This window comes from Mastacembelus armatus, chromosome 4, assembly GCF_900324485.2.
Source record: "Mastacembelus armatus chromosome 4, fMasArm1.2, whole genome shotgun sequence".
Lineage (NCBI taxonomy): Eukaryota > Metazoa > Chordata > Actinopteri > Synbranchiformes > Mastacembelidae > Mastacembelus > Mastacembelus armatus.
Genome location: NC_046636.1, coordinates 20,089,653 through 20,116,985, shown reverse-complemented (window position 1 = coordinate 20,116,985; position 27,333 = coordinate 20,089,653). Strand labels below are relative to the sequence as shown.

General features: G+C 41.9%; 1 protein-coding gene across 1 annotated transcript in view; it reads left to right on the top strand.

The window, feature by feature from the left end:
- The window catches only part of nhsa (Nance-Horan syndrome a (congenital cataracts and dental anomalies)), a 52,227-nt gene that overhangs the window by 18,331 nt on the left and 6,563 nt on the right, over positions 1–27,333 (top strand). Inside the window, exons 2-6 of the mRNA XM_026304690.2 lie at positions 21,452–21,604; positions 22,407–22,540; positions 23,078–23,140; positions 25,270–25,462; positions 26,630–26,761. Of these exons, the coding sequence (XP_026160475.1) occupies positions 21,452–21,604; positions 22,407–22,540; positions 23,078–23,140; positions 25,270–25,462; positions 26,630–26,761 (675 nt within the window). The remainder of the gene's footprint in view (positions 1–21,451; positions 21,605–22,406; positions 22,541–23,077; positions 23,141–25,269; positions 25,463–26,629; positions 26,762–27,333) is intronic.

Below are 27,333 nucleotides of genomic sequence, written 5' to 3'. Positions count from 1 at the left end.
GCTCCTGGAAGCTGTGGAATTAGAGTTTAATTTACAGTTACTGATCAGTGAAGCCAAGAGATATTGTTCGGGGGCTGGGAGACGAATCCAGCCAAAAAAAAAAAAAAAACCAGTGCATCCTTTCACAAGATAAAAGCTCATTTAATGGGAGGGGTTGGTGGTCACGCATAACTGATTGGTGGCTGCTGATTTTCTTTCCCACCATGTGGAGAAAAGAACATCTTTTTACCCCTCTCCCCAACACACACACACACACACACACACACAGACACACTCCAACAGAAATGTATGCACATTTCTCCTCCTACTACATCTGAAAGAACCTAACCTTTTGGGTTTGGTGGATCTTTATTTAAATCAGCCCTTCCCCAGAGTTTGCAGCGACTCAGTTTGCAGTTTCTACTTTGACTGGAATTACAGAATAAATGGAAAAAGTTAAGTCACTTGGCCTCCTTCCCCCACTCCCCCTCAAAAATATGTTATGGTGTATAGAAAGGTTTTTGATTTTGAGATTTGTCTGTAGTTTTTGTACTACACGGGGAATACATAGGCAGATTATGAAAAACCAATGATTTGTCTTTCAGCATTCAGAAGAAATCTCACACACATTCAAGTCTACGACAAAATGGTTTTAAAAAGCACAATTTGAAACGAAGGGTGTGGAGCACACTGCAGAAAAACTAGGACAAAACTGAGTGTGATACATCCAGAGGAGTTGAAACACTGGATTTTAGAGTGTATAAACACAGACAGCATCCACGCAGACGTTAGCAATCACATCGAGGTCATTCAAAATTACAGGTGTCCAATTAAAAAACAAAAAAAACATACTTTTTGAAATTAAGGTGGGTGTAATTGCAGCCCAGTCATCTAAGCTGCTGCTTTACAGAACCTTCAGCTTACTCTGTAAGGTTGATCTATCAAACAAGTTGCAGGAGATTTCATGACAGAGAGGAGAGAAGGAAACTCCGGTCGGGATACATGGGATATCCGGACTGGATCGAGCAAATCCCCAGAGCTTAGTTGCCAGGCAAGTTGAACTTAAGCTGCCTCCTTGTATTTATACTGGCCCAGCATTTGTGCTGAGGGAGCCAGTTAATGATAGTGTTACTACACATAGACTAAAATTTGGACACTAATTCTAGTCTTTGCAGAATGTTTTCATATAGAATGACAGAAAACGTCTGAACCAGTCAGAGAAATATGAGAAAATTGTGCTGATTCACTGTGTTTTTGCTTTGGTTTGATAGATGGACACAGGAGTTAGTAGTGAAAGTGCTCACGTGATGTGTTACCATAGGGGCAGCTTGCCTAACTAATTATGTCCCTAAATGGGGAAGGGCAATGAAAAGAGTAGACAATGAAATCTTCTTGCTTGGTTGGCCTCAGTATTATCCTCAGCGGAGGGGCGACAGGGCCGAACACACACAGCAACAATGCAGGGCGCCGCCATTGGCTAGCGGGCCACGCACTTCTGGCCAATGGCAGCGTGCATTTGGAGATGCAACTGAATTTGAGAGGGGGATTACTTACCCAAAGTGTTTTATTTGAACCTGCAATTATGCAAGTTGCAGTCTGAAAACCTGCACGTGTGGGGCTGCAATCTCGGTTTTTCTGGTTTCAAATATAATCATTGTGGGCTGGTGAGAATAACTGATCAAACACTCCTCAGTAAAATGAGCTTCTCAATTCAGGGAATCAGAATCTCTAACCATTCATCTGTAACAGGTAATTAGTCGGCTTATAATAAATTATCAGCTTTTTGTTCATAATGTGCTGACATTTCATAGTAAGATCAGAAGGAGAGCAGAGTGCTGTCTGAATGTTTAAAATCTGCTGCACATCCGGGCTGATGTCATGTGAGTTTGCTCAAGCTTTTGGTTACATAATGTCAGGCAGGGCTGGGCCTGCGATGACTTCATGGTCTCTTGGCAGATCATGTGCGTCGTTGTATTTTCTGGGAAGTTGTATGTGTTTTTGAAACACGAGAGCTGCAGTGAATGGCCAGGACCAGCTTAAGAAAACAAGCTCTAATTGATGAACACAGCCCTAATCCGTTTCTTTAGTAACGTCGCAGTGTTGAAGACGTCACATATTCCTTTTCCAACCGAGAAACAAACTGAGGTGCAGCGGGTAAAGACTGAGCAGAGTTTACTTGAGCTTGAAGGTAATTTAATTGTGTTTGACTTGTGCATGTGAGGTTAAGCTCACATGAAAGTGATCTATTGCCAGTCAAAGCCATGTTCTGCCCTTGTCTGAGGCAGAAATGTAGATATATATTGGTATAGAGAGAGTTTCCATCACGTAGCCTTGATAAGAAACAATTTGTTGAAATAACAGCAAAAAGCAAAATAATATAAACAACCCAATACACTGCTCTTCAGCTGGAAGAAACCAGAAGGTAAAATGTTGATCCATAATATCATCACTTCATTGACGCACAGCCCTAATGAAGTGATCTCACAGGTGCACGCAGACACGTAAACATGCTAAAACCCCCAGAGGTAGTATTCCCCAAAAGGGAAACTGAGAATTGGAAAAAGTGAGAGCTCAATTTCTGGAACTACAACACACACTGTTGGTGCATAACTGACAGTCACAAAAATTGATTGCATTGTAACTCCTGACATACGCAGCCCACAGGCCAGCATATAACATTACGCTTCCATCATGGAGTCAATTTCACAGACCCCGTTGTAGCTCTGTTTTAATCCCATACAAACCCTCACCCGCTGCTTGACAAACAAAGGACTCATACACCATGAATCAGCTTGCACTCTAATGAAGGTAATATTAGAGGAAGCAAGTACTCTGGATGTTTCCAGACTTGAAACAAGTATTTTCCTATGTGCTTGTCACCAGGCCTTAAACAGCTATAATCTCTGATTCTTCACTGTTGGATATGGAAACATTTCAGACTGTCTGTGAGGGTGCAAGGTCAGATAAGTGGAAAGCTACTTTGTGAACTTTTTAATGCTGTTAAGTGGGGTTGATTATTGTTATTATCTTAATGGCCAATGAGCCAGGGGGGCTGAGCTGTGATGACGTGTGGATTCATTTTAAAGGCACATAACACAACAGGACACACAGGTTGCATGATTGTGTTGGTTTCTGGCTGCAGCTCTGTCCTAATGTTTTCTCTGGAATAGTCTGCGATTAAAAAAAGATCAATGGAGAGACATCAGACAGTTGTTTCCCTGGCCGGACGTGGACCAGCGTGGATAAGACAGAAACCGTTTTGTGAAACAGCTGACCTGAATCGCAGCACGCTTGGACAGTAAGCTGTGCTCATTGCTCCCTCAGAGAGAGACCATGTGCTGCTTTGCATTGTTTTCTGTTGCTGCTTATAAAACCGGCCGTCTCTGGAGCTGTTCAGGGCTGAACATCTTGATGACAAAAATGAGAAGAGCTTAATACTGCGACATGGCTGTTAGCAGTCTTCTGGCCTCCTCCCTGTCTGGGTTGGCCCTTTGGTTGAGCTTGCAATATAGCAATCTGGTGGTTAGACTGCTTCTGAGTGGTGCAGGCTCTGCCCAGTCTGCGCTAATTCCCAAGCCAAGGAATTCAGTATAACACAGTACGTGTTTTACAAGAATTCAGCTGTTTGTCAACAAAATACTATGTGGTTGTAAGATGTAAACTTATGCTGGCCTAAGTGGCGGTTGACACATTTGGATTAATGTGTGAATGGTACACAAAGTCACCACACACTCTCAGCTGTGAAAAGTCAGAAAGGTCAGGAAAGTGTGGCGGCTTTCTTTGAGCACAAAGATAATGCGGAGCAGAGCTTAAGAAGCCGATGAAAGTAATGAATAAATTCCAATCCCCCTGCTGTTCCCTCGAATTCTTTGCCTTTTGGAGATGCCATCTTCCCCTTTTACTGACCCCTGTGCCTAGTTGGTTTATCCCAGTGTCTATGTTATGGGAAAGGACAGGCGGTGCTCCTGGGAGCAGTTCATGTGAAGGCATGGCTCTGAGTGGATGAGAGAGCTATCTATATAAGGTAAAACTGCCTCAGATCATAGAGAAAGAGGGAGAGAGAGGGAGAGCAACTGATCAGGAGATAAAGCAAAAAAAAAAATGAAACATAAACACAAGTCCCGGGGCTCACCTTTTATGTGTAGATCCACAGATCCTCTTCTGCTGCCGACCTGCAGAGTGGAATCACCGTAAAACCCTTTTTCATTCAGAGCAGATTCCTTTTTTTTTTTTTTTTTGTGGTACCAGCCAAACATACACACAAAGAAGCACATATTTCCTCTGAGGAAATCTGGCTGAACGAGTCCTCTGAGATAACAACAGTCATCTTAATAATAATACTTTCACATGTTAGACCACACTGTTTTTTTTCCCCTTTCCCTTTACATTGTAGTTACACCGTGATTCTGGATGTGTTTTGTAATTCAGAATAATTCCCTCGTGTCCCAGTCTGATTTTAGAGCTGGTTTTAAATGTCTGGCTTAAAGCTGCACTAATCAATATTTTTATATTAAAAATAGATCAGCACATACATGTAATGGGCTGTTTGTTGTGACAAACCCACACTTAACTCAGCTCTACAGAGCATTTTACCACTTTTCAACCCACTGTTTTGGTTGTATCGCTGCAACTTTTACTATCTCACTTCTCTCTCGCATTGTCCTCATTTCCAAACATAGCAGGCAGCCGTTTCCTTCTTCTTCTTCTTCAAAAAATCCCAGATCAACCCGCTGTGTCCGAATCTGCCAAACACCAAAGGCCAGGCCAGGCCAAGTTAGTGACAAGCTGAACACAGTGACGCATTTAGCAGCTAAAGAAACAGAGCGTTCCCTCAGGACTCAGTGAAACTGAGCAGCTAAAAACACTGCTTCAAATTAATGTTGCTCCATCAGTCTGCTCCTTTAAATCAGCTACTGACTCTACTTAAATACCACTTAAACTACAGTCATGGTGGTTATTTAAGGATAAGGGGACATAAAGAGGTTGAACAGAGCTTTTAAAGTGGACCATAAGAACTTTCCACTGCAAATGAGTGATTTAGAAGTTGATGCTGGCTGTTCCTGAGTGCGTGGTTCCCATGGTGTGATTGGCCGAAGGAAATGTCTTTCTCCATTAGGAGAAAGTCTGTGCCATCAAACGTGTATTTGATTAGGTGGAGCACAGCTCAGCTCATCATAAACAAAGCCACAGGAATGTGAAACTGAATGAAACACTACCTCTATGGGAATATCCACCTCAGGAAACTCTATATGCTCACCCTGTAGAGCACAATGCAGCTGCTCACGTTGGGTTTGCCACTTGGGGAGGACTTGAATCTCTGGCTTCAGGGTTTACTTGTGATATTTAGGTAGAACATCAGAGGCTGTGACAGCTCTGAGGAAATGCCTGCAGCTGAAACACGAAGTTGCAGTGTCAGATGCTCAGCAATGTCAGCCTCCTTCCTGATATGATTTGTAGATTTAATTACAGTCAACATCATCCTCCTCCTCTGATCCATAAGAAAAGTATTTACCACTAGCAGGTGGCCCTTCACATGTTTCTGAAAGATGAGCATTTATCTGTCGGTCAAATTTTTATTTCTGTGTAAACGTCATTCCGCCATTAATCAAGTAGTATCTATGTTATTCATGAACATACAATAGTTTTATTGTTCTCCCTGATTTAATCTAACCCAGTATTTGGCAGAATGTCCATTGGAAGATAAATCAAGTGAATCTTTATTTGAAATAGTTTTCATTGGAATTAAATGCTGTTTATATTAGAAACATCATACAGTTTGGCTTAAAGTACTTGTTTTTTTTATGTTTGAAAGACAAGTCTTATCAAATTTGGATCTTTTCTAACTGTCATTGAATAACCTTAAAAATAGTCTCTTGTCACACCGCGCTCCCCATATAGAAGAGGAAACTCAGCATGACCAAGAAGGGATTGTTTGAAGAAACAGCTCAGCAATCCGGAGTATGTACAAAAAGTGACATTTATTAACAAAACTAACAAAACAAACCAAATCTCAGGTTACAAAACATGAAAAAAAGTGCCTTAAAATTGCAGCCTCACAGCAAGCTGTCCTTTCTTTTTTTACCTCACCTATCCAGCCTACCTGGCCTTAATACCTCACCTCCACTAGACCATACCAACTATACCGGTGTCCCTAGGGTGAGCTTGGTTACCTTTTCCCTTCCCATTACCTTCAATACTAGCCAATCTATCTCTCCCACCTATTACTCCATACAGCTACCACAAACAAACAGTGTGATGCCTACAACTCTCTTAGATGTCTATATTCTAAATTTCCCTACAACTAAGCCCCCTACCTTAACTCAAAATGATATCTCCCAGCTACAATTGCCTACCGATGCACACCTGCCTCTAATTGGGCTAATTGCACCCCCTACCTTAACTCAACCACCATCCCACCTGACACTGCCCCAAGGGAAATTCCACTCCTCGCCACCAGGTCCTGCTCCTGAAACTATAAAACACATAACTCAAATAATCACAAATAAATCCATTAACCATAATTAACATTTAGGAACTCCCGGCCTAATGAAAAGGAGGTAACCTTTTCACATCTCTACTAACAATATTGTCATAGTGGCCAAAGCCTGATACAGCCTTTTCCTCTGTACCACAGAGCTTCATTAGTGACGGGTTTTATCATTACAACCACACATACACCATCTTGCTAATGTAAATACTCATTAGGGTACCCAATGCGAATCAGTCCACCACTGAAAGTAGTCCCCCAATATATATATATATATATATATAAGTCCCAAGGGTACTGGGATGTTATTTAGCCTTATGTTAAAAATAATATATGGAAAGTATTTGTGATGGGTTTTTTAAATATAGATTTAGTTCTTCAATAGGAACCAACAGGCTGAATGCAGAAAATATTTAGAGTGGTTGTATTGTTGAGTTTTTACAATACGTCTTTATGAAAAAGTAGCAAAAGTAGAGCAGCAAAGTAAAATACTAATAAACATGTCAAAAGTATTTTCAGACACATATCTTTAAAAAAAAAAAAAAAAAAAACTCCTTTCATTAAAGCAAAGAACACAGGTGTCTTAAAGCTAAGGATTTCAGTAAAAGATGTTACGCCCTGTCACCCTTTAATGGTCTCATTGAGAAATTACAGTACAGTCTGTGCTTTTCAGCACAGGAATCTGAAAGTGTGTTTTCCACTCTGCCTGTGTAAATATGTGTTTGACTGTTTCTGTGTCATATTTGTGTGTTATCAGTGATGCTGGTATGCTGAAGTACGAAAGGTCAGGTTGAAGCTTACATCTCCACCCCCCCACCCCACACACACACACACACACACACACACACACACACAGACAGCATAAGCTCTGACACACACACACACCCTCCCAAACCACTATTTGCTTCATGAGCTGTTTGTTCAGCTGGAGAGGGGATCCTCCTCTTCTTCAGCAGAGGAACAGGGCAGTTAAATTCCATAGTTTCACAGAAACCTCACTGGGGTCCGGGGCACCAGTGGTAGCAGCATACAGCAAACAGATGTTGTATTTTCAGCCCCGATTTGCTCTTCAGGGTTGGGACATCAGCAGAGCAGATTTAAGGGCTTTTATGTTTTTATTACTTGGCTACAGCTCCCACAGGTGCTTTAGGAGAGTGAGTCCAACTTGCCTGTTATGATAATGGGCCTACCCTTACTGTTTTCTCACTTTCTTTCTTTCTTTTGTTTGTTTGTTTCATTGTGTTTTTGGTCAATCTGAGACTCTTCATGAAATTACAGGAAATACACAGTGTTTACACAGTGAGACCCAAGAGAGTGCAGAATCAACGATAACTGCTCAGGGTCATTTGTTATCTTTACTACACGCCCTCGGCTTCGCAGCTTGGTTTTAGTTTGAACTTCTGTGATGTTGCTGGAAAATGTAATTGCATAGCTCAGCACGAATGCTGACTTGGCAGAGCTGCGAGTGACTCTGAAATGGATCCGAGCTGTGCCGAAAGCCGAAGTTGAAATTTGTTCTCTGGCTGATCTTGGAGTTTGTGAAGGCAGGTTTATCCTCTGTCTCGTCCTGTGGTCTGCCTGCTTCTGACTGCAGTCTGCTGAGAAAAGCCAACTGGTAGAATTTGCACCCCATTAAAAGCAGTTTGACTGGAAGAAGATAACTTTTCCCTCTACCACCTCTGCTGTGCGCCGGTGGTCTCGTGTATATAGCCAGACAAACTGACTGGACAGCACACGCCCAAAAATCTCCGAGCAGGGAAGCAAAACAGCCCTCGGTCTTCATCTTACACTCAGAAAAACACATTTATAAATACAGACATGACTTTGTCAGATGAGTTTCTGCGTGTATCAAGTTTTTAAGAGTGGCTAAAACATAGTGGCCTGTGGTCACAGCAAAAACGCTGTGCGAAGTGGTTATGTGATAAATTACAACTTCGGAGTCATTTGGCATTGGGCCTCAGGGCCAGATGATGGATGCTTGCTTGCGTGTTTGATTGCCACTGTTAATGTTGTCAGGTGAATTGTTTGCAGGTTTTACAAACTGCTTTTATATTATGTTTACCCAATTTTTTTTTTTTTCTGTTTGCTTTGGTAAGCAGTCTGCTCTCTCCTGTCGCTCAAGTTGACGTTTACACTGATCCGTAGTTATTTTCATGGACATCAGTCACTGGGGTTTAATTTTTCATGCTCCTACAATAACAGAGTGAGCAGAAACACTGCACTATAGTTTCCTTCTCTGCACTCTGCTAAATGATTTTTTTGATTTAGGCATTACCCCCCAAAGCAAGTGAGTCAATGATGCACCTAGTTCACACCTCATTTCTTCACTGTAGGATACTATCACAGGTTAGGCTAATTCCCTGTCCCAAGAAAAGAATTTTTGTTTTCTTTTTTGGAAAAAGTCAGTTTGAAACATTAAAAACTCACTGGAGAAAGAAAATGTCAGTCTGAGGGAGGGAGTAAACCGGAGTGATGCACTGCTTTCTGTCACTGAGATTGAGAAGTACCCGTATCAGCACTTCTATTGGCCCTACTGTTCAGTTAACTACTTTGACGTAAGTGTCCACACTCTATACTTCAAGCTGTGTACGCCTTTCTGTGTCTGCTTCAAATGTCTTCATGCCACAGAGAAAGAATGGCCAACGCTCTCAGGGTCTGACTTGCGTATAACTGTCACCACATACCCAACACAGTGTGTCATGGATGCCATGTCTTTGGCTGCACCCACTAATTTTACTACATGACATAACAAGAAGACCCATCATTACCAAAATGCTGCTACTGCAATTTAGTGGCGGTACAGTGGAGCATAGTGTTGGGAAACAAGACAGAGCTCATCAGAAAAGATGGAAACAGCATAAGCAAATGAAAATTGGTTGATTTAAAAAATAAATTAATAAATAAAAGCAAACAAACAAAAAGTCTTGACAAAATAAAAAGATTTAGAGGGCATAGCTGCTCTAAAACTATTGCTTTGTAGCCACAAAGAGTATTTGCTCTTTCAGCTGGATGGTGCCTGTACCTCGTAGTATAATAACCAGCAATCACAATGATTTCCATGGTTCCTGGCATCCAGTCATGAGGTCTGCCATTCATGAAGCACTTACATGAGAGAGCCCTCCAGGGCCAAAGGCTATTCAAAAGTCAGACCCACTTTCTTTCTGTAGCTTTTACCCAGGACCGTTTCTTTATTTTTTTTTTCTCAGCCAACTCCCTCGGGAGAGAGCGGCATTCAGAGCGAGGCTGCTTACACGTGGTCTGTGCCCCGTCACAGGTCTGAGTCTGGCATCTGTAAAGTCGTGTCAAAGAGAAACACCCCAGGGAACATGCTTGTAGAGATTAGATTGAGGTGAAGATGTTTTGGTTCCTGTTTGGGACAGTCTCACAACTTATGCTGGAGAGAGAAGGTTTTCTCTGGTGAGCAGTGAAGCAGGATTGTTCATATGATGTGTGTGAGAAAAACATGAGCTAAAAACACAAGATGTTTTTCTGATATGTTGTATTCAGCTCATATGTGTTTCCTTTTTTTTTTCATGCCTCCCTCCAACTCTCTGCTGATGATCAATAGGTACCAATAGAGAAATTCTTATTTACAGTAAATCTGAAACCAACTATTTTGACTTTTGTGTATTTGGCAGCTGCTTTTTCAGCTGCTGTTCACACATACATCTTCAGAGGAGTATGGGTTCGCTGTGCGCTATACTTGAGTTTTTTCCGAGGTACGATGAGCTGTGAAAGCACATGCCCTCACTTGGGTGCATGTCTGGAGACACAGAGTGTAATATGGAATCAGTGGTGTCCTTTTTTGTCATTTGCTGGCTTGAGCTGCTTTGAGAGGTCAGCGTGGTGCCACTGTCCCAGTTGTGATTCCCTCAGCTTATACACTCCAGCTTACTGATTCTTTCTGCTCTGCTGTGCTAATGAGTACACCTTTTTATTATGGGCTCTTTTAATGAACGGGCTAATTCACACAGACACACACCGGCAATTACACAGCAGGCCATCACTTCAGCAGAATCGGGTCCAACAGCGAATGTTGGAATGTTTGTATTCCAGTGGTGCTGACTCAGAGAGGCCAACAATAGAAACACCCCAGTGATCCACACGCAGTGCGGACTGGTCACGCTTACTTTTAGAAGCTGTTTTTCTGGTTTGTTTGTGTCCCCATAGCAACATAAATGGTCACTGTGGACCCTTTTGTCACACCACCACTTTCTTTGCCATATGTATTTTATTAACATCATGACTAAAGTTTCCTCATAACAACAACAAAAAAAAAAAAAAAAAAAAAAAAGCAGAAGTGATGCCACCTTGAACCTTGAACACCCCATGGCTGACTAGTGTGTTTTGGGGATATTTGGGTGCGGTGTCAAAAGCCACTGGGAACTGGTATGGTCTAATCCTCTCCATTGTTTCCACTCAACGCACTGCTGGGTTTGCTTACTGGATATCTATCCTTCCTGCCAGCCATTGATTTGTGTTGAACCAGCTAGGCCTGAGTTTGTTCTCACTCCAGGCTGAATCCCAATCAGGCAGGGATGTTTGAGGGATGGCTCAGCTCAGCTAAGCTCGGCCCTGCCAGCTAAGCCTAATGCCACTACCTCCTAATGACTTTCCCACAGACACACACACAGGTCACTTGCCTATGAAGCTGACCTTGGTCTGACCATATACCAGTTTCCATTGCAATCTTCTGGCACCTATACTGCCATCGTTACCTCTTCCCAAACCAGACCTTCCCCCGTGTCTGGGTTTCTTTTTCCCCCTGGTTGTGTGTCTCTCCCTGCACTGTCTGTCTGTTCTCCTTACTGTGCTCCATGTGAGCAGTGAGTAATGCCAGTAAACTGGTGAAACCAGAGTCTGAAGCTCACACAGCCCAGGGTTTACAAAGGAAACTGTGGAGAAAACCTTCTGCGATTAAGCTGCTCAGACACTTATATAACAGTCTGCATATTCTCGTGGCCCTTTAGCCAGGTTGCAAAGCCATTGTCCAAATGTGTGAGGTTTCTCCTCATGGTGATATTGTGCCCTTATGCACACAAATCTACTTACAAGGTTAGATACACATGTACACTGTACATATTTACGTTCACTGGGAGCAGCTCTAGTCACTGTTTCCGTAACCTCTCCAGCTCTGTGTGTGACCTGAGACTGGTGTGCCCTACAGACTTGTACCCTATGACCCCTGAGTCTGTCACACACCAAATAACAAGTTGATGAATGAGCGGCTGCACAACACCCTGGACGTGCCTCTGTTGTGGAGAGCTGCTTTTTGTTGGGTGATGATTGCAAACAGCGTGTGCTGGGGTCACAATGTAAGGCCAAGGCCTTTCCTGGGGCCTCAGACTCTGAAACAATCTTTCCAGCCGCATCATGCCAGTCAGTCAGCACCGTTTATGTAAAACGTGATCATACATGCTGGGCCTTTTATTGATGCTTTGTTCTAGTGTGTGAATTATGTCATGTCACGGATTCGCCCTTTTTAGTGACACTTGTCATAAAATGGTGCTGCAGCTTCCTAGCTGGAATATTCTGGGTTTCAACCTGCCAGCTGACAGGAGCTTTGTGTGTGGAGTTTGCATGTTTCTACGGTGTTTGCATGCATTTCCTCTTAGTGCTATGTTTTGCTGCCACAGTTTGTATGGGATCTGTTTAGGTGTTTTATATATTTTAGCTGTTTTCTTGTCGAAAGCTTTGTGTAAAACTGTGTATTGGGTTCAGGTTTTACATAAATTACTACTCTACAGCATTTCCTGCAGACTTTTACAGCAGAACCTCCCAGCTTTACCTGAAATAAGGGCCATTTTTGCTAACAAAATATAAAATATTTAATATAATATATAATATAAATATTTTGGGCTTAATAAGTAGAAAGTTTTGAGAAAACCTTTATTTGTTTTCTTATATATAAATGCCAAAATTTGTTATCACTCTTACATCTGTACTGAAAAACCAAGCTACAGCCATGTTGAGATTAGTTAGTATAAAAAAACCTGAAACATAGAGATAAAGCTCAGTGAAGCATGTTGGTATAACCTAATGAAAGATTAATCTCCTGTTATTCTGTTCTGTTTTTCTTGACTATGTACCCATGGAAAGGTAAATTCAGTCTTGCACCAGTCATCCTGTCTGGCCAGAGAGAAAACACTTTTTTCTTTTTTGTTAATGCTGCCTTATTCCCATAAACACTTGGGTTAGTCAAAGCGGAGTGTGTGGATGGGTTCTCACATTACTTTCCCTTGTTCTGACTTTGAGGCTTTTCATTATCTCCCACCTCGCGGTTTATGCTACCCTTACTTCCAGTAAAGACGAGAACCCGTTCCCTTTTTTTACAATCCTGCCAAGAGTTCCCGCCTTTCTTGAGTTGCCTGCGTGATCAGCAGAGACTGAACAAAAGCACGAGGTCAAAGGTCACATATTTTCATTTGTTAGACTAATAAGCCAGGTGTACCTGGAGGGTACAAAAACCCAGAGAGCTTTGTCAGCAGAGACCAGCCCAGACACACCCCTTCCTCCTCGGCAGAGGCTGGACCTGAGTGTGTGTGTGTGTGTGTGTGAGCACTTCAAAGGGCTAGCAAAAGCAGGGACTCAGGCCAAGCTCAGCAGGAGAGCCATTACGGCCCAATAGGAGTCAGCTTTGACCTCAAAGACCGTTAAATGATGTGATATGAGAGGGTGTGCTGCAGCCTCCCAGGGGCCTCTGTAGCAAATCACGACAGAGCTGTAAAATGAACTCTGTGCTGATTTAAGGGATGATGGAATTTTAAGTGTGTGTAGGAGGATAAACTTTTTCTTTTTTCATACTTTTTTTAAAAAAAGTTTTTTGTTCTTTTTTTTTTTTTTTTTTCTATATGTAACACAATAACAATCCAAAGAACTGCTTGGCAACATGTTTCCTGTCTTCAGACATTTTTTTAGACTAATAATAAAAATAAGTAAAAATCTCTATTAACAGAAACTTAACTTCTAATAATTTAAGGGATTTACTTTAAAATTATTAAGCATCTGTAAATCCAGTATCTCTCCCCAGCATATACTCTGAATGAGCTAAATTGAAAAGATACTATAGTTAATGTGTGACCAAGGAGCTGGTGGTTGTTGGTGGGAATGTTTACTGGTCTGATCTGATCTCCCAGTCCATGTGCAGCCCTAATAATGAGGTGTCTAAGGGTCAAGAGGTAAAAGATTGCTGAATGTGGACCCTGACCCCTGCTAACCCCAGTGAGTGTGCAAAATGAAATGACTGGGGAGTTGATGCTTTCCTTTTCATTGTTCAGTAAGTGTGAGACAGCGAGCTGGTAAATGAAGGGTCAGGCTGAATAGAGCGGACTGGGCAAAAAATATGTTTGGAGGACGAACAAGTAGAGAATTTACTGAGAAGTGGATATTTCTTCTTTCTGAGATTTTAATCAGGGCAGATAGCTTACAGTAAGTTCCTGCTGATTTCATCATTGTCCTCACTCTGGCTGTGAAGTGTAAATCAAGATTTGGTTACAGTAAACTGGGAATTACAACAGAAACTCCCACATTTCCTGTTTGAGATGTTCAGCATGACTTGTGATTAACTGCATTGCATAAGTACAAGAGCTTATTTCTCGCTCCCTCGAGACGCTGATACTGACTGCTGTAGTTCTGCAGCAACTTCCTGCTGAGCTTTATTGTGCTTGTTGGCAGAGCTGAAACAGCCAGTTAAACCAACAGAAAACTCTTTGACCTTTTTCATGGTAGATTAGTCATTTAAGTATTTTTCAAGAAAAAAACCCCCAATTATCCACAAGTTGCATCTTGTGCATTGTGAGGATTTGCATTTCTGTTTTACATCATTGTAAAAATAATATATCTGAACAAAACAAAAGACATTATCTGACCTCAATTAGTTGATCAATCAGGAAATTAACCAGCATCATAATTTAAGGAAGTTAATAGGTGAAGCCCTAGTTGTTGGTATTAAAAAAGGTTTTTTTTAAGTGCAAGGTTAAGGTTAAGAAACCTTTGTCAGTAATGAGCGTATAAAATATAAATATTTTCTTGTAAACCCTGACTTTGTACAGGTGCAAAAGCTTATTTTAATGCATAAATAAATATTTTTTTTTATTTTGTTAAGTTGAGGGCAAAGAAACACGGTATAAAAACTAAGTATACGCTTATCGAAGTGTTATAGCAAACATGCTCTAGCCAACAGTGTAGATATCCAGGAGATGTAGAGCAGCATTAACAGTCATTAGTTAGAGTTATGTGTCATTAGCCAAATTTATGGTTCTTATACACCAGACAAATGGAAACTGCGTCTACCCGGCAATATGCACAACTCTGGATCTTCCACAGCGGAAAGTATTTCAAAGTCGCCGCCGCCTGCTGTTGTTCTTTGTAGTGGTAATATGAAGCAGCTGAGAAAACAGGCCTCATTCATTCACTGCTCCTCTCCTGTGCTGGGTGAGCATCAGGAGCATTTCAATGTTAGGAAAAGTCCCATGTGCAGCAGCATGGTTTCAGATACTGAAGATACTGTATGATCCAAAATGATGCTCAGACAATGGATAATCATGGTAGTTGTTATACCTCTGTGGGAGAGGGTATCACAAGAGGGAAGCTTTGAGGTTCAGGTTCTAAGTGACGTGAGTTTGCCATAAATGTACTTTTTGTATGTCACAGTTATTTGTATGGAGTTCCAGTGTATTAGCACATCATCATGTACATGTCTACAGTGTAACATGCAGCTACTACCTTGCTCATTATGTTGTCAACAGAACATTGTGTTTATTGTGAGGTAATGCAGCTTTTACAATGGAAACTGTATGATATCTGATGGGATTCCCCCATTCCCCTTTCATTTTCACCCTCCCTGCCAGTAGACAAACAGTTTGGCAGTTCAGGCGCTGATCCAAACTCTGAGTGTAGAGCAATGTCTAAAGAAAAACAACTGTGATTTCATCCCAGACAAGGGTTCATGTGTGGGCTTGTGGCACTGCCATCATGTGCTGACGTCCTGACCTCAGGTCAGGAAATACAAGTGGAGTTTAGTGCACTGCAATTAAACAAGAACATTTTAACACACCTGCATTACTTTTCCTCCAGCGGTGATGTCATACCATCACATAAAAGTTTCCCCATATTAAATTATGGAATAAATCAAATAAAAGGAAAATGTCAGACAGTTTCCGAAGCTATAAATAGACTCATGACGGGACTATTTTTCATCTCTCAGCCAGATAATTAACTGCCTGGTGTTGAGGGACAGTAAAGCGCTTCAGGAAGCCAACCAGTGGTTTGATTACAGCTCAGCAGACCTTTGCAATGGTACCTGCAGGCAGCTGAGAGCAGCATCAGGCTACAACGGCTCATTTAGCCCCACTGAGGGCCTCCTGGTTCCCAGCATCACATTCCATGCGGAGGTCACAGGGGCCCACCTGCTAACCACATCAAAGCTACAGATGAGATGAGACACTGCCCATTTAAATAGGTGTGGTGGCGTAAACATGCAGGTTATAGGAAGAGAGAGAAGGAAGGAAAGAGTCCTGGCCCCTTGCACTAGAATTAGTCTCAGATTTGACGGGCCTTTGCATGCAAAAAGTGCACGTGTGTATGATTTTTATTGTTTAATAAAATTTTAAAAATCTCTTGTAGTGTAGAAACTGATTTGTGATGAAATAACTAGTCAGTCAGTCATGATTGACAGTTGAAAATAATAAAATTTTGTATAATTGCAGTCTTTAAGTAAAAAATGCTGAAATTCTGATATGAGTTGATTTTGTTTGACTAAATAAATACATTTAGGTTTAAGGCTGTTGTTTGGAAGAAACAAGCTATTTCAAGACTGTCTTTTTGGCTGTTTTAATTAATGGGTCAAAAAAAATCTGTAAAAGAGGTTACAGGGCCACTTTAGTATTGCATTTCTTAATAATAAAATAATGCTTTCCTTGCCAAACCAAAACTGAGAAACAAAACTTTTTTTATGTTCCTTTCAAAGCTGCAGAGGATGTTGTTTTTACAAACTAGATAAGAGTCCCCATGACATTATCAGTGGACTACCCCTTTAATCTGTAATGGAAATAATCATTAAACCTGACATGGATGACTGTGTAGGACACAAAACATCTGACAGATACATTTACTCCAGATCCATGATGCCCTGCAGAACTTTTAGGAACCTTTTCATTACCATTTTCTGTTGCTGTTCTCAATGCTCCTTTAAAAGCTTAAGCCTTAGGCCATTTTTAAAATTTCCGCCTCAAAAAACATAACCCACATTAGATCAGTAATTGCTCCACAACTGTAAGGCCAAAATGAACAACTTTGGGCTCTATGGATAAACAACATTTGAGAGAATTTTCAAATATGTCTCTATCACCAGCCCAGAGAAGAAGAACAGCAATGATTAACATTTTTTGCTTAAGCCAACACTAACGCTGAACCTGTTCTAAACTGCAACTCTATGAAATGCAGTTTAAATAATAAACACAACAAGGCAATACTATCAATTTGTGTGTTTGAGCCAAATGTCACATTCTCTGTGACCTTCTCAAAATGAGCAGCAGGTCACATTTTAAGAGCAGATACAGCCTGGTCCCAGCACCAGAAGCTGCTATCATGGCAAGGGTTTAAGTGACTAACAGAGTCTTAAGACTATAGTTAACTATAGTGAAGAGAAAACTTTTAACTGTATCACTAAGGTTGCAGTTGCTCCACTGAAGGCTTTTGTCACTGGAGCCTCTCAGCAGGGCTGCAGGCTTTGACCTCATCTCCTCACTGAATGTAAACAGTCCTGTGCCCCACCTTCTGCAGCGGGTCAGCAGCAGCAACATCACCATCAGTTGGGAGGATATGGGCTCAGAGCAGATTACCAGGGAGATGAGTATTATTCTGTGCCTCTGGCAATGAGGACTCTACTCTTCGTGTCATACTAATCAGACCTCAGAGGGGACTTTCTCCAGCAGCGGACAGTCACCACTGGTTTTTAGGGCCAGGTTTTCTGCAGTGACAGTGAACAGATTTCAGCTCCCTGCTCAAATTGTTTAACAGAAGAATAATTCCCTCAGAAATTTGATCAGTATCTGTTCACATGTTGTTTCTTGCTTGGTTCAGGTGAGTAAGCTCATTCTTTCATTTGCTGTTGCTCTGCAGTGCGTACTGAACCACGCTCGACTCTTTGGGTCGGTTGTGCTTTAAACGTTTGCTTTTAGTTGCTGGATGATAAAATATTTCGTAGACCTTTCAGTTTACTACCTTGTTGTGTTTCATATACAGCACAATACTGGATGCGAATTGTTCTGTGTATACAAATGTTTTTTGCCAGACTGAAACATAATGACACATTGATACTTGAATGCCATAATATTTAAGTAACAAAAGCAAGGATCTGACATCCTGTGCATCCTTTGACATTAGTCTACACTGCCCATGATCATCCATTGTGGACTAAGCAGTTAGTGTTGTTGGATTAACACTCTGACTCTCCTATACTAGTCCACAAACAGATTAGTGGTGGCCCAAGTCAGGGCCTAGCTGGACCATCTGCACCCAGCTATGGGTGGGGAAGGGGACATGGGGGAGGAGTGTGAGCAGATGTTCCAGCGGAGCTGTAGGTCACTGTGGCAGTGGAGCCGAAGGACATGACCGTAAAGACACAAGGGACACATTGTGCAGCGTTAAAACCACACTACTCTGTCATGGCTCTAGGATGCTGCCTCATACTGACATCCCAAGGTACTGTACTATACACTGGGGCTTTAATTGAGCTACATCTGCTTCCTTGTTTCTTTGTTTGAGCATTGACACAGGATGTAAGACATGATGAAATGAAAGTGATTCTTTTTTTTCCTCCCTCAGCTGGAGTTGGAGGCATTTGCTTCATTATTTTGCTTGGTTAGTTTAATCTGTGGTACAAAATGAGAACACAGCCCATCTGCAGGAAAGCATGCTGTGATGCCTAGTGGCTTGACTAAGTTGCTTCATGCCTAATTTCTTGAACATGTCTTTGACTTAACAGCATAACTTAATTCAATCCTGCACTGCGTAAGCTTACCTGTCTCCGTTTTGCATGAAATCCAGGAAAAGCTTTTCTTATCCATGTGTGACCTAATCACTGACATCTGCGGCTGTGTTTTTTAAGGTGTGTGACTGTGGGTGGAAAGGGGTTTGGCTTGGTTCCTGTCTAGGCCAATACTGAGTAAATTACAAAGCAGAGGATGTCTGAGGACACAGTCTTTCATCCCCCCTTCTCCTGGCCTGCAGGGCTGCCAGCAGGTCTGATAGTTACTGGGGGGATGATCCTGCTCCAGATGAAGAAGAAGAGGAGGAGGAGGAGGAGTGGGAGAGATTGATAGTCTGTGTCCGGACACAGACTAATAGACTGCACGATTTCACCTCACCTGCAAAGTTCACAGAATAGTTAGTGAAAATACGTAAAGAAGGAGGAGACTAGAGAAAGACTAAAAGACTCAAAAGGAAAACATCAGGCTATCATAAAGGTTTAGCTTAAAGTCTTGTTTTTCTTCTCACCTGTGGCCATGTGGCTCATTTGGCTCAGTATAGCCATGTCAAATATCACTCAGCCTGGCTGTGAAAGAAAGAGAAAGCTGCTGAGGGGTCAGTGAGATGGCGGAGGACTGATGTGTTTACTTTGGCCTCATTTGGGGCAACAGCTGACCAGCGCTCTCCCATTAAAGGATTTCTCCATATGGACCCATGTCTCCATCAAAACCTCTTTTAAGGCCTTTTCATGGACTTGTGCTTTGTCGTACAAGCACAGTCTCACTTTCACTGAGCAAAGTCAAAGAAACTACTGATGCCTGTTTTAGCCAGGGGAAGATAAAAACAAGCAAACGCTGAATGGAGTCAGGAGCAGAGAGCGCAGTCTGTGTCCTAGTTTTTGTTGTCATATGGGGTTTCAGTGTGCTTGAGATGTCAGGGGTGTCAGGGCAGGGCCAGCAGTTCATATCTCAGCAGGGAGGCAGGCTGACAAACAGTGTCAGAGGGCTCATATCTCCCAACACATCACTGGTTGCTCACTTATCTCACCACACTCTGCAGCAGAAATGCATCAATGCTGTCTCAGGTTTGAAATATTCTGGGGCTTGGGGCTAAACTGTCGTCTGATGAAACCAAGGACACTCCTAAATAAATTACACTAATAAACACACATCCCACACTTTATGTAACCCTCTCTAAAACCACAGCGTGTCCTTTTTACTTTCTGTTTATGTACAAGTTATACAAGATAGAATGTGTTTATTTTGTTTTTGAGGTGCTTGTTTATGTACTTTTGTATTTTGGACAAAGCTGAGATAGCCAACGGTAGCTGCAGGTAGATAGACAGGACTATATGTATGCTAAGGTAAGGGAAGCAAATAAATGTACTCCCCAAGATTATTCGAAATTATTTTTAAAATACAAATGTATTTCCTAACTCAACTGCTTTCATTAGCTTTTAATTACAACTTGCTTAAAATGATAGAATCACAATACAAAACCAGGGGAAGACAATAAACATGAACATTGAATTGCTACATATTTATGAGTACAGTAAAACATTATTGAGAAAGGTCTAGTAAAACTTGTTCGTTGTAAAGCAGGAAGTAAAGCTGTGCGGCTCCGTATATGTAAATCTAAATCTGCTCCTTGAGGTTTTCGCCTCCAGCTTCTACAGGCGACAGAGCACAGAGCTTGTTTTCAGGTCAACGGGGTCACAGCAGAGGGCTTTAAGGTCACTGTGGGGTGTTTTATGGAAAACGTCAAGTTGTCCCTGAGTACCAGATAAACATTCTGCCTCTCCTGGGAATTGCATCCATGGCACCGTGTTTCCTGACATGGTGCTTCTAGAAAATCAGTCAACATATGCAGCGGTTTGATCAGCAGCAGGCTGGGGTTCACTGTGATGCTGCGCTCACGCTTCCTGACCTTTGGTAGCAGCAGCTGAAAGATGTCTTTTCTGAGGGAAAGAGACTAAAATGGGCTTCTGGCTAGACTACAAAGCAAACTTGGAACGTGCTCAGTCAATGCTGCCTCTCAGCACACACAGAGGTCAGAGAGAGTGTGTTTCAGTAATGCTGCCAGGTCAAGGACAAGCCCAGAAATGTCTACCGGGTAGGGGAGCACTGACAGATGTGTTTGTCAGCTAAAGCAAAGGCTCAGAAGTGTTAATCCTCAGGTTCCGGAGATTCTCTCAGGATGTGTAAGATGCTATCTCACTCCGTGGCCTGGCTGGTAAAACCCTATATTTATTTATTCTGCATACTATGTGACTATACAGCACTTTTTACAGTGACATTTCTGTTTCCAAAAGCCATTCTGTTGATTTGGCCTGATGGATCTTCAATGCTTTATCTCAGCAGACATTCTGATGTAGCTGGGTCTGCCTTTGCACTTTTAGCGTGAGTGTGTGTGTGTGTGTGTGTGTGTGAGACAGAGGGGCACAAAGGAAATCATTTTGTTTTCAGGGAGTGTTGTATTAGTTTTAACAGGCACACCTTATTTATTGCACGTACATCTACCTGCATTTCATGTAGTCCACATACTAAGAAGCAAAGCACAGCTCCTTTCAAACTTACAATTCCTCCCCCATGGCCCGAGTGTCATTTAAGAGCTCTCTACAGCCTGAGAAGGTGTGAGGGGGAGCAGTGACATTAGTCCAGGTACTGGGCAGTGTGTACAGGATGAAAGTCACAGTATCAGGTTACGTTAATACCTATTGTTTGGCTGTAGGTAATAGTATTACATTAGTAAACAGGCTATTCTCCTGCTAACATAAGAGTCTGTTTACCCAGCAGTTCTTTCTCAGGCTTCAACTCTTGTTTCCTCACAATTTAAAATTCTAATTTAAGTCTGCATGAACAGTATTTTCAGTAAATCCTGTGATCTGTGCTGTACTCTAATTATCACAAGAGATACTGAAGAGTACTTGCTAATGTGATAATGTGAGCTGAGTTTGTGCCTGTTTCACCTGCTAAACTAAAACGTTATCTGATGTTGCCTGTCTTTGTGTGACAGCGGTGTCAAACCTGGATGTGGAGAGTAAGCTGACGACACATTACCAAGCCCCCTGGCACCAGCAGAGGAATGTTTTCCACCCCTCCACACGGCCAGCATGTGTAGAAGAGCTCCATGGTCAAGCCAACCTCGGCCTGTGGGCCCTAAACCGAGGTGAGATCCCATCAGCACCACAGAGCAGCATCTGACCAATTCATGGACCTCTCTTTTTTTTTTTTTTCATTTCATTTTCTCCGTGTACTTTGGGTCTTACTTTATTTAAAAAGTCACTTCTCAGATACTTTCTTCGCCACATAGAGACCAGCATCTAGTTTGTAGTATGTCTTCTGGTGCCACTCTGTCCTCTAGTGGACATGTTTTGCAACTGCACCATGGATGTAAGTGTAAAGTGTAGTGTAAAGTGTAGTGTAGTGTGAGCCATTACATGACATATATCACAAATATGCTTTCACAGGGGGTGGATGTGCTTATTGTGTCCACATGCCTTGTTCTTTTAAATCATGCTTTAACACTGTGACATGCTGATTCTTTAAGACATTATTTAAGACGTTATTCGTTATGATCTCAGTGTAAGTTGAGCAGAACGTGGTTCTAGGGGCATATTTGACTTTATTTGACAGCAGGGGTGGAGGTATAGACAGGAAACTTGTGGAGAGGGACAGAGGTGTGACATGCCCAGCCAGGAGTTGAAGCATGGATGCTGCATTTAGGTGGTACAGCCTTAACCATTACGCTAACGCAGCACCCACAGATTGTGATTTTTGGTCCCTATCTCTTATACTTGAATTGTGTTAGGAGCCAAAACTAACTGTTTTAATATACACACGGGCATGTGGTTTGTTATTTTGGACACACTAAAGTAGACCTGATTTTTAAAACATTCATTCTTTCCCCCTTCAGTCAGACTTTACACATGTGTGAGTATGTGGGAGCATGATCACCGTTCTTGTTGCAGAGCACCAGAGGAGGCGATCAGGCAGCAGGGAGCGGAGAATAACCATCTCAATCTCAGCAGTGCCCCCAATGCCCATGTACCCCTCCCCTCACACCATGCTGAGACAAGAGAAGAGAGGAATAAATCTGACAACGGTGAGAGAACTATCTAATTTAACTCCTAACAGCTCTTCTTCTCTGCATTGGATATTTTAATGTGACTTTTATGATGTCAGGGAGCAATTCTGCAAAACACCTGGTTCATTACTTAAATTAATAGATATGTGTTGAGTAGTCGTCTAAGCTAAGCTTTTTTTTATTAATCATCTGACAACATTTTGTCCCATCTCTGATAGATTATGCAGCCACAGAGACAATATATAGATGCAGCAACACAGGTAGCACAAACACAGGTAAAGAGGGAACGGACTGTGTGTTTCATGTTGTCTGTGCAGAGCATAAGTTGTTTAATTTTATTTCGACAGACCCGAATTTATTTCATCACCTCCAGAATAGATGAGACATCATTTGTTTCGTTTTTGCCCTGTCTCAAATACATTTCACAGTGCACATTTTTCTCCACACTAAGATTACCCCCTGTATTCTTGTCATTTTCTTGTCCATGTGTGTTACGTTGAATATCTCCATGTCATGTGTTTTTTGTTGTCTTTCTGTTTTTGCCCTGTAATTCAGTTTCAGTACACCCGCTCCTCCTCCCCTACCGAATGTTGCCGCTTCTCCCCATGGAGCAGAAAGGTATTGGTCCCCCCCACCTCCCGCTCTCTCCTGGTTCCTGTGTGCTCCTAACACCTTACCTGTTCTTGTTTGTTTGACTCCTTCTAATTCACATAAACTTTTCAAATGCATGTTTATTTCCTGGCAGAGGTGGCATCCTGCTCCAGCCACTTAAGATCATGTGGTAACATTTTAATAGTGAAACCGAAAAAAAAAAAAAAAGCACCAACATATTGCTGTAGTTGGGCTTCAAGTGAAGTGAAGTTATTACCCTTATTAGTCCCACAAAATGGGGAAATTGCATTACCACCCAATGTGCACACACACAGCAGTGAACACACACCCGGAGCAGTGGGCAGCCAATGCTGTGGCGCCCAGGGAGCAGTTGGGGGTTCGGTGCCTTGCTCAAAGGTCTGACCTCAGTCGTGGTATTGAAGGTTGGAGAGAGAATGCTGGCTATTCACACCACCCCACCGACTCCTGCTCCTACTCCTGCCGGTCCTGAGACTCAAACTCACAACTTTCGGGTTACAAGTCTCTATCCATTAGGCCACAACTGCCCCCAAGGGCTGCAATCTGAGTTTCAGTATGTGAGGTGTGCGTGCGTGCGTGCGTGCGTGCGTGTGTGCGTGCGTGCGTGCGTGTGTGCGTGTGTGTGTGTGTGTGTGTGTGTGTGTGTGTGTGTGTGTGTGTGTGTGTGTGTGTGTGTGTGTGTGTGTGTGTGTGTGTGTGAGGGCCACAGCCTGGCTTTCTCTAATGATAGACTCGACTTTTTGAAACTTGCGCCTTTGATTACCCATGATCCCTCTCTTCTGTGGTTTCCCCAGTGCAACCATCCGCAAAAATGCTGACAGCCTTATGTTTCTCTCATTGTGCTCACCAGATATATCACGCTGTATGCCCACTGTGAGAAAGAATTAGGCTTGTGGACAGGGGCAAACACAGAACACTGCCACTCCTTTTTTTTTCTCTCATGTTGTATGTGCCCGCTCTTCTTCACTTTCCTCCTCTGTTATTTCACTTTTTCATCTCACTTATCCTTCCTCTCAGACACTCCTATAACCGTCTTTCTATTCTCCAAACAAATCAGCTGTAAATTGTTTCCTTTTGATTGCTTTTTTTTTCTAGTAGCTGGGAAAAGTTTCCAAGGAAACAGGTTTCTTTTGTGGCTGAGGTTTTGTCAGGGTCTCTATGGTCTGCTGGGAGCAGAGGGCACAAAAGGCTGGAGAGCTGGTTTTAAATGGGGGTGGGAGGTTGTCGGGTTGCGGAGGTGGGAACCAGTTGAGCCTGAGAAACACTCCCAGTTTCACATGTGCCTCTCTGTAGGAATCCCGGGGTAAGATCTAAGTTGCCAGAGTTCATTTAGCATGGATGTATAAGTTATAGGTGATCTACTGTAGTGAGGTTTGAGAGCCTGAGGATGCCCATGGAGAAAGGACGTGGAGTTACGGAGTATTCAGAGGGGAGGACCGTGCAGTGATTGATTCTTAAGCTCACAGGAATACTACAGTGAAGTATTTCCTCTCAAATATTGAAGACTTTATTATGCAGGAGAATCTTACTGGTGCCACACATTCTGGGAGCATGAGCTAAAGGTTTTTCCACAGCAAAATACTATTTGTCACTTTTTTTTTTTTTTTTTCCCAGCTTGGATACATTTAGGAAGTCAGTGCTGTTAATCTTTTTTGCCAAGTATGAAAGTCTTGCCTCATTTTAACACATTTCTAATTTTTTGTGCCCTATTAATGCATGAAACCTACTGAGTAGATTCTTTGAGTGTTTCTTGTGCTTGCCATTCTCTTTCTCTCTAAAGAATGTTTTTATTTCCATTACTTAATGGATTCCTTGCACTCCAAAAGTAAGCTCAGCTATTGGAAGGGCATGTGTATTGGTGTGCCACTGTTCACACAGTAACCAGACCTTTGGTTAATGCAACACTATCTACATCTAGCCTGTAAGTCTTAAGATAAAGACATTTTCACAACAACAGTGTAATTCTTGACTTTAAACACCGTACTCTACACATTTCCTTCTCTGAAGCTGAGTTTGATCTTTTTTTTTCTTTTCTTTTTTTAATTCTGCCATACCATTTCTCATGTAGTGCCATCTAACCTTAACAACCTAACCATGCAAATATCCATCTGTTGCAGGCTGCACCCTCTGACCCTGAAACTGACGGGGTGGCTCTAGGTCACCGGTCTAAGTTTCCCATCCCTAACATCCCCTCCACCCTGGACAAGCAGACTAACTGGTCTAAAGCCCTGCCACTGCCCACCCCAGAGGAAAGAATGAAAAGCAATTCACAAGTCATCACCTCATGTGTCATCCCCATTAATGTGACTGGTAAATTTAAAACACTCACAGTTTTACAGAATGTCTAAACATGTTTGTTGTGATAGGACTGAGCCCGTGGTGTCTAAGTGCTAAGGTACACTAACCATCTCCTGGCATAGGCTCTTATGTAGCGTACAGAATGGTATCAGTGCTCTCAACTGTCTCACTAAAAAGAGAAAAGGAGCCTATTTTCTAAAATGTCTAACTTTAACCTTTGAAAAATTGACTTCTTGTTTAACACAATATCTCTTACTGTTATGATGTAACTTAGGGAAGCTAACAGGCAGACAAAATGAGATAAAATGCATCTTAGACTGCACCCAGTGATGAGTGTTGGCACTTCTCTTTAACAAAACCAGAATTATTTGCTGGAAATGACAAAACAGTTTAATATGCGTAGTCCATTAGGAAATTCTGTAGTTAATTGTAAGCTCTCGTCCTTCTAAAAGGCAGTAAGCTACAGGGAGTTAATCTGAATGTGCAAGTCATGCTTTGTGCCACATCAACTTTCTTTCTCATGCTCAACACTTTGTGCCTGGAGTTGAAAAGAGGCAGGTTGCTGTGACATGAATGCTAATTAGTTCTGTCCAAATTGTTGAAAGGCCCATCTGATGTTATTTACTCATGCTCGCATTGACTCGGAAGAAGAGCTGTACACCAACGCTGGCAGAATCAAGAGACACTTGAGGGGGAAAAAAAAATGCACATTGTAAGCGAAGACTAGCGATTGCTATGGTGCTGAAAAAGCGTGACTTGCTGTCACATGTTAGTCATAACTTACAGAGGAGAGGCAGGCAAACAAAGAGAAAACACCCAGAAAACTGACAGAAAAAACCTTCACAGCAGGAGTTCTCAAACCCATCAACATGCCCTGTCATTTGACATGTTTTTGCTATTTTGAATAAAGCTCAAATACTTTTTTCTTTTGTTTCTTTATTATACATTTCATGATGTAAAACTTTTTATATTAACCACAGTCCTACTCTACACTTTATTTGTTTTACTGTGGCTTTGAGCTCCATCAGATAGCTGTCCTCCACTCCTAACTGCTTTTTTTTTTTTTGCATAGAACATGTAACGGTTTTTTGTTTTAACGAGACAGCGTGAGAGTTAAAGAAGGAATCACTGCAGTTGCTACTAAACAAAGATTCCTCAGATGTCCCGTCTCCGTTGCAGGGGCTGGCTTTGACAGAGATGCCAGTGTGCGCTGCTCCCTCGTTCACTCGCAGTCTGTGCTTCAGAGGAGGAGGAAGCTGAGGAGACGGAGAACCATTGCAGGCGTTCCCAGACAGGTGCAGCAAGATTTGGGTATGTGTCTTCGTTTGACTCGGCCTGTCAGTGACAAGTCCATGTGATATCTGAAATTAAATTCAAACTGTTGCACTACTTATGTTTGATATAATGTGTTACTTTACAAAATGGCTTACTGTTACATGTTATGGCGTTCCTGCATTGTACAGATAGCAGTGCAAATACAAATATATAAAAATATATATAAAAAAAATATATATATAAAAACCTTAAATGACTGATATCAAAGAAATACATACTACATATAAATAATAAATAAATAATACAAAAACCAATAATTGGAGGCATATTTTCAGTGTTTCTTTGATCTGTTTTAGGTATTTTGGGACACGGTATGCTTTTATTAGACAGTCAACTGTAGAGAGATGACAGGAAATTTAAAAAAAAAAAAAAAGGGTAGTGAAATGCAACAAAATTCCTCAGCTACACTCGAACCAGGGATAATGTGATTCAATGCTTTAACCCACAGGTGCCATTGTCCTGCTTATTTTCCGCCTGCCCCTGTCCTACCCACTGCTGATTACCTGGATCAGGTGTGTTCAGCCAATCAGAAGGTGGAAGGGCAGGTA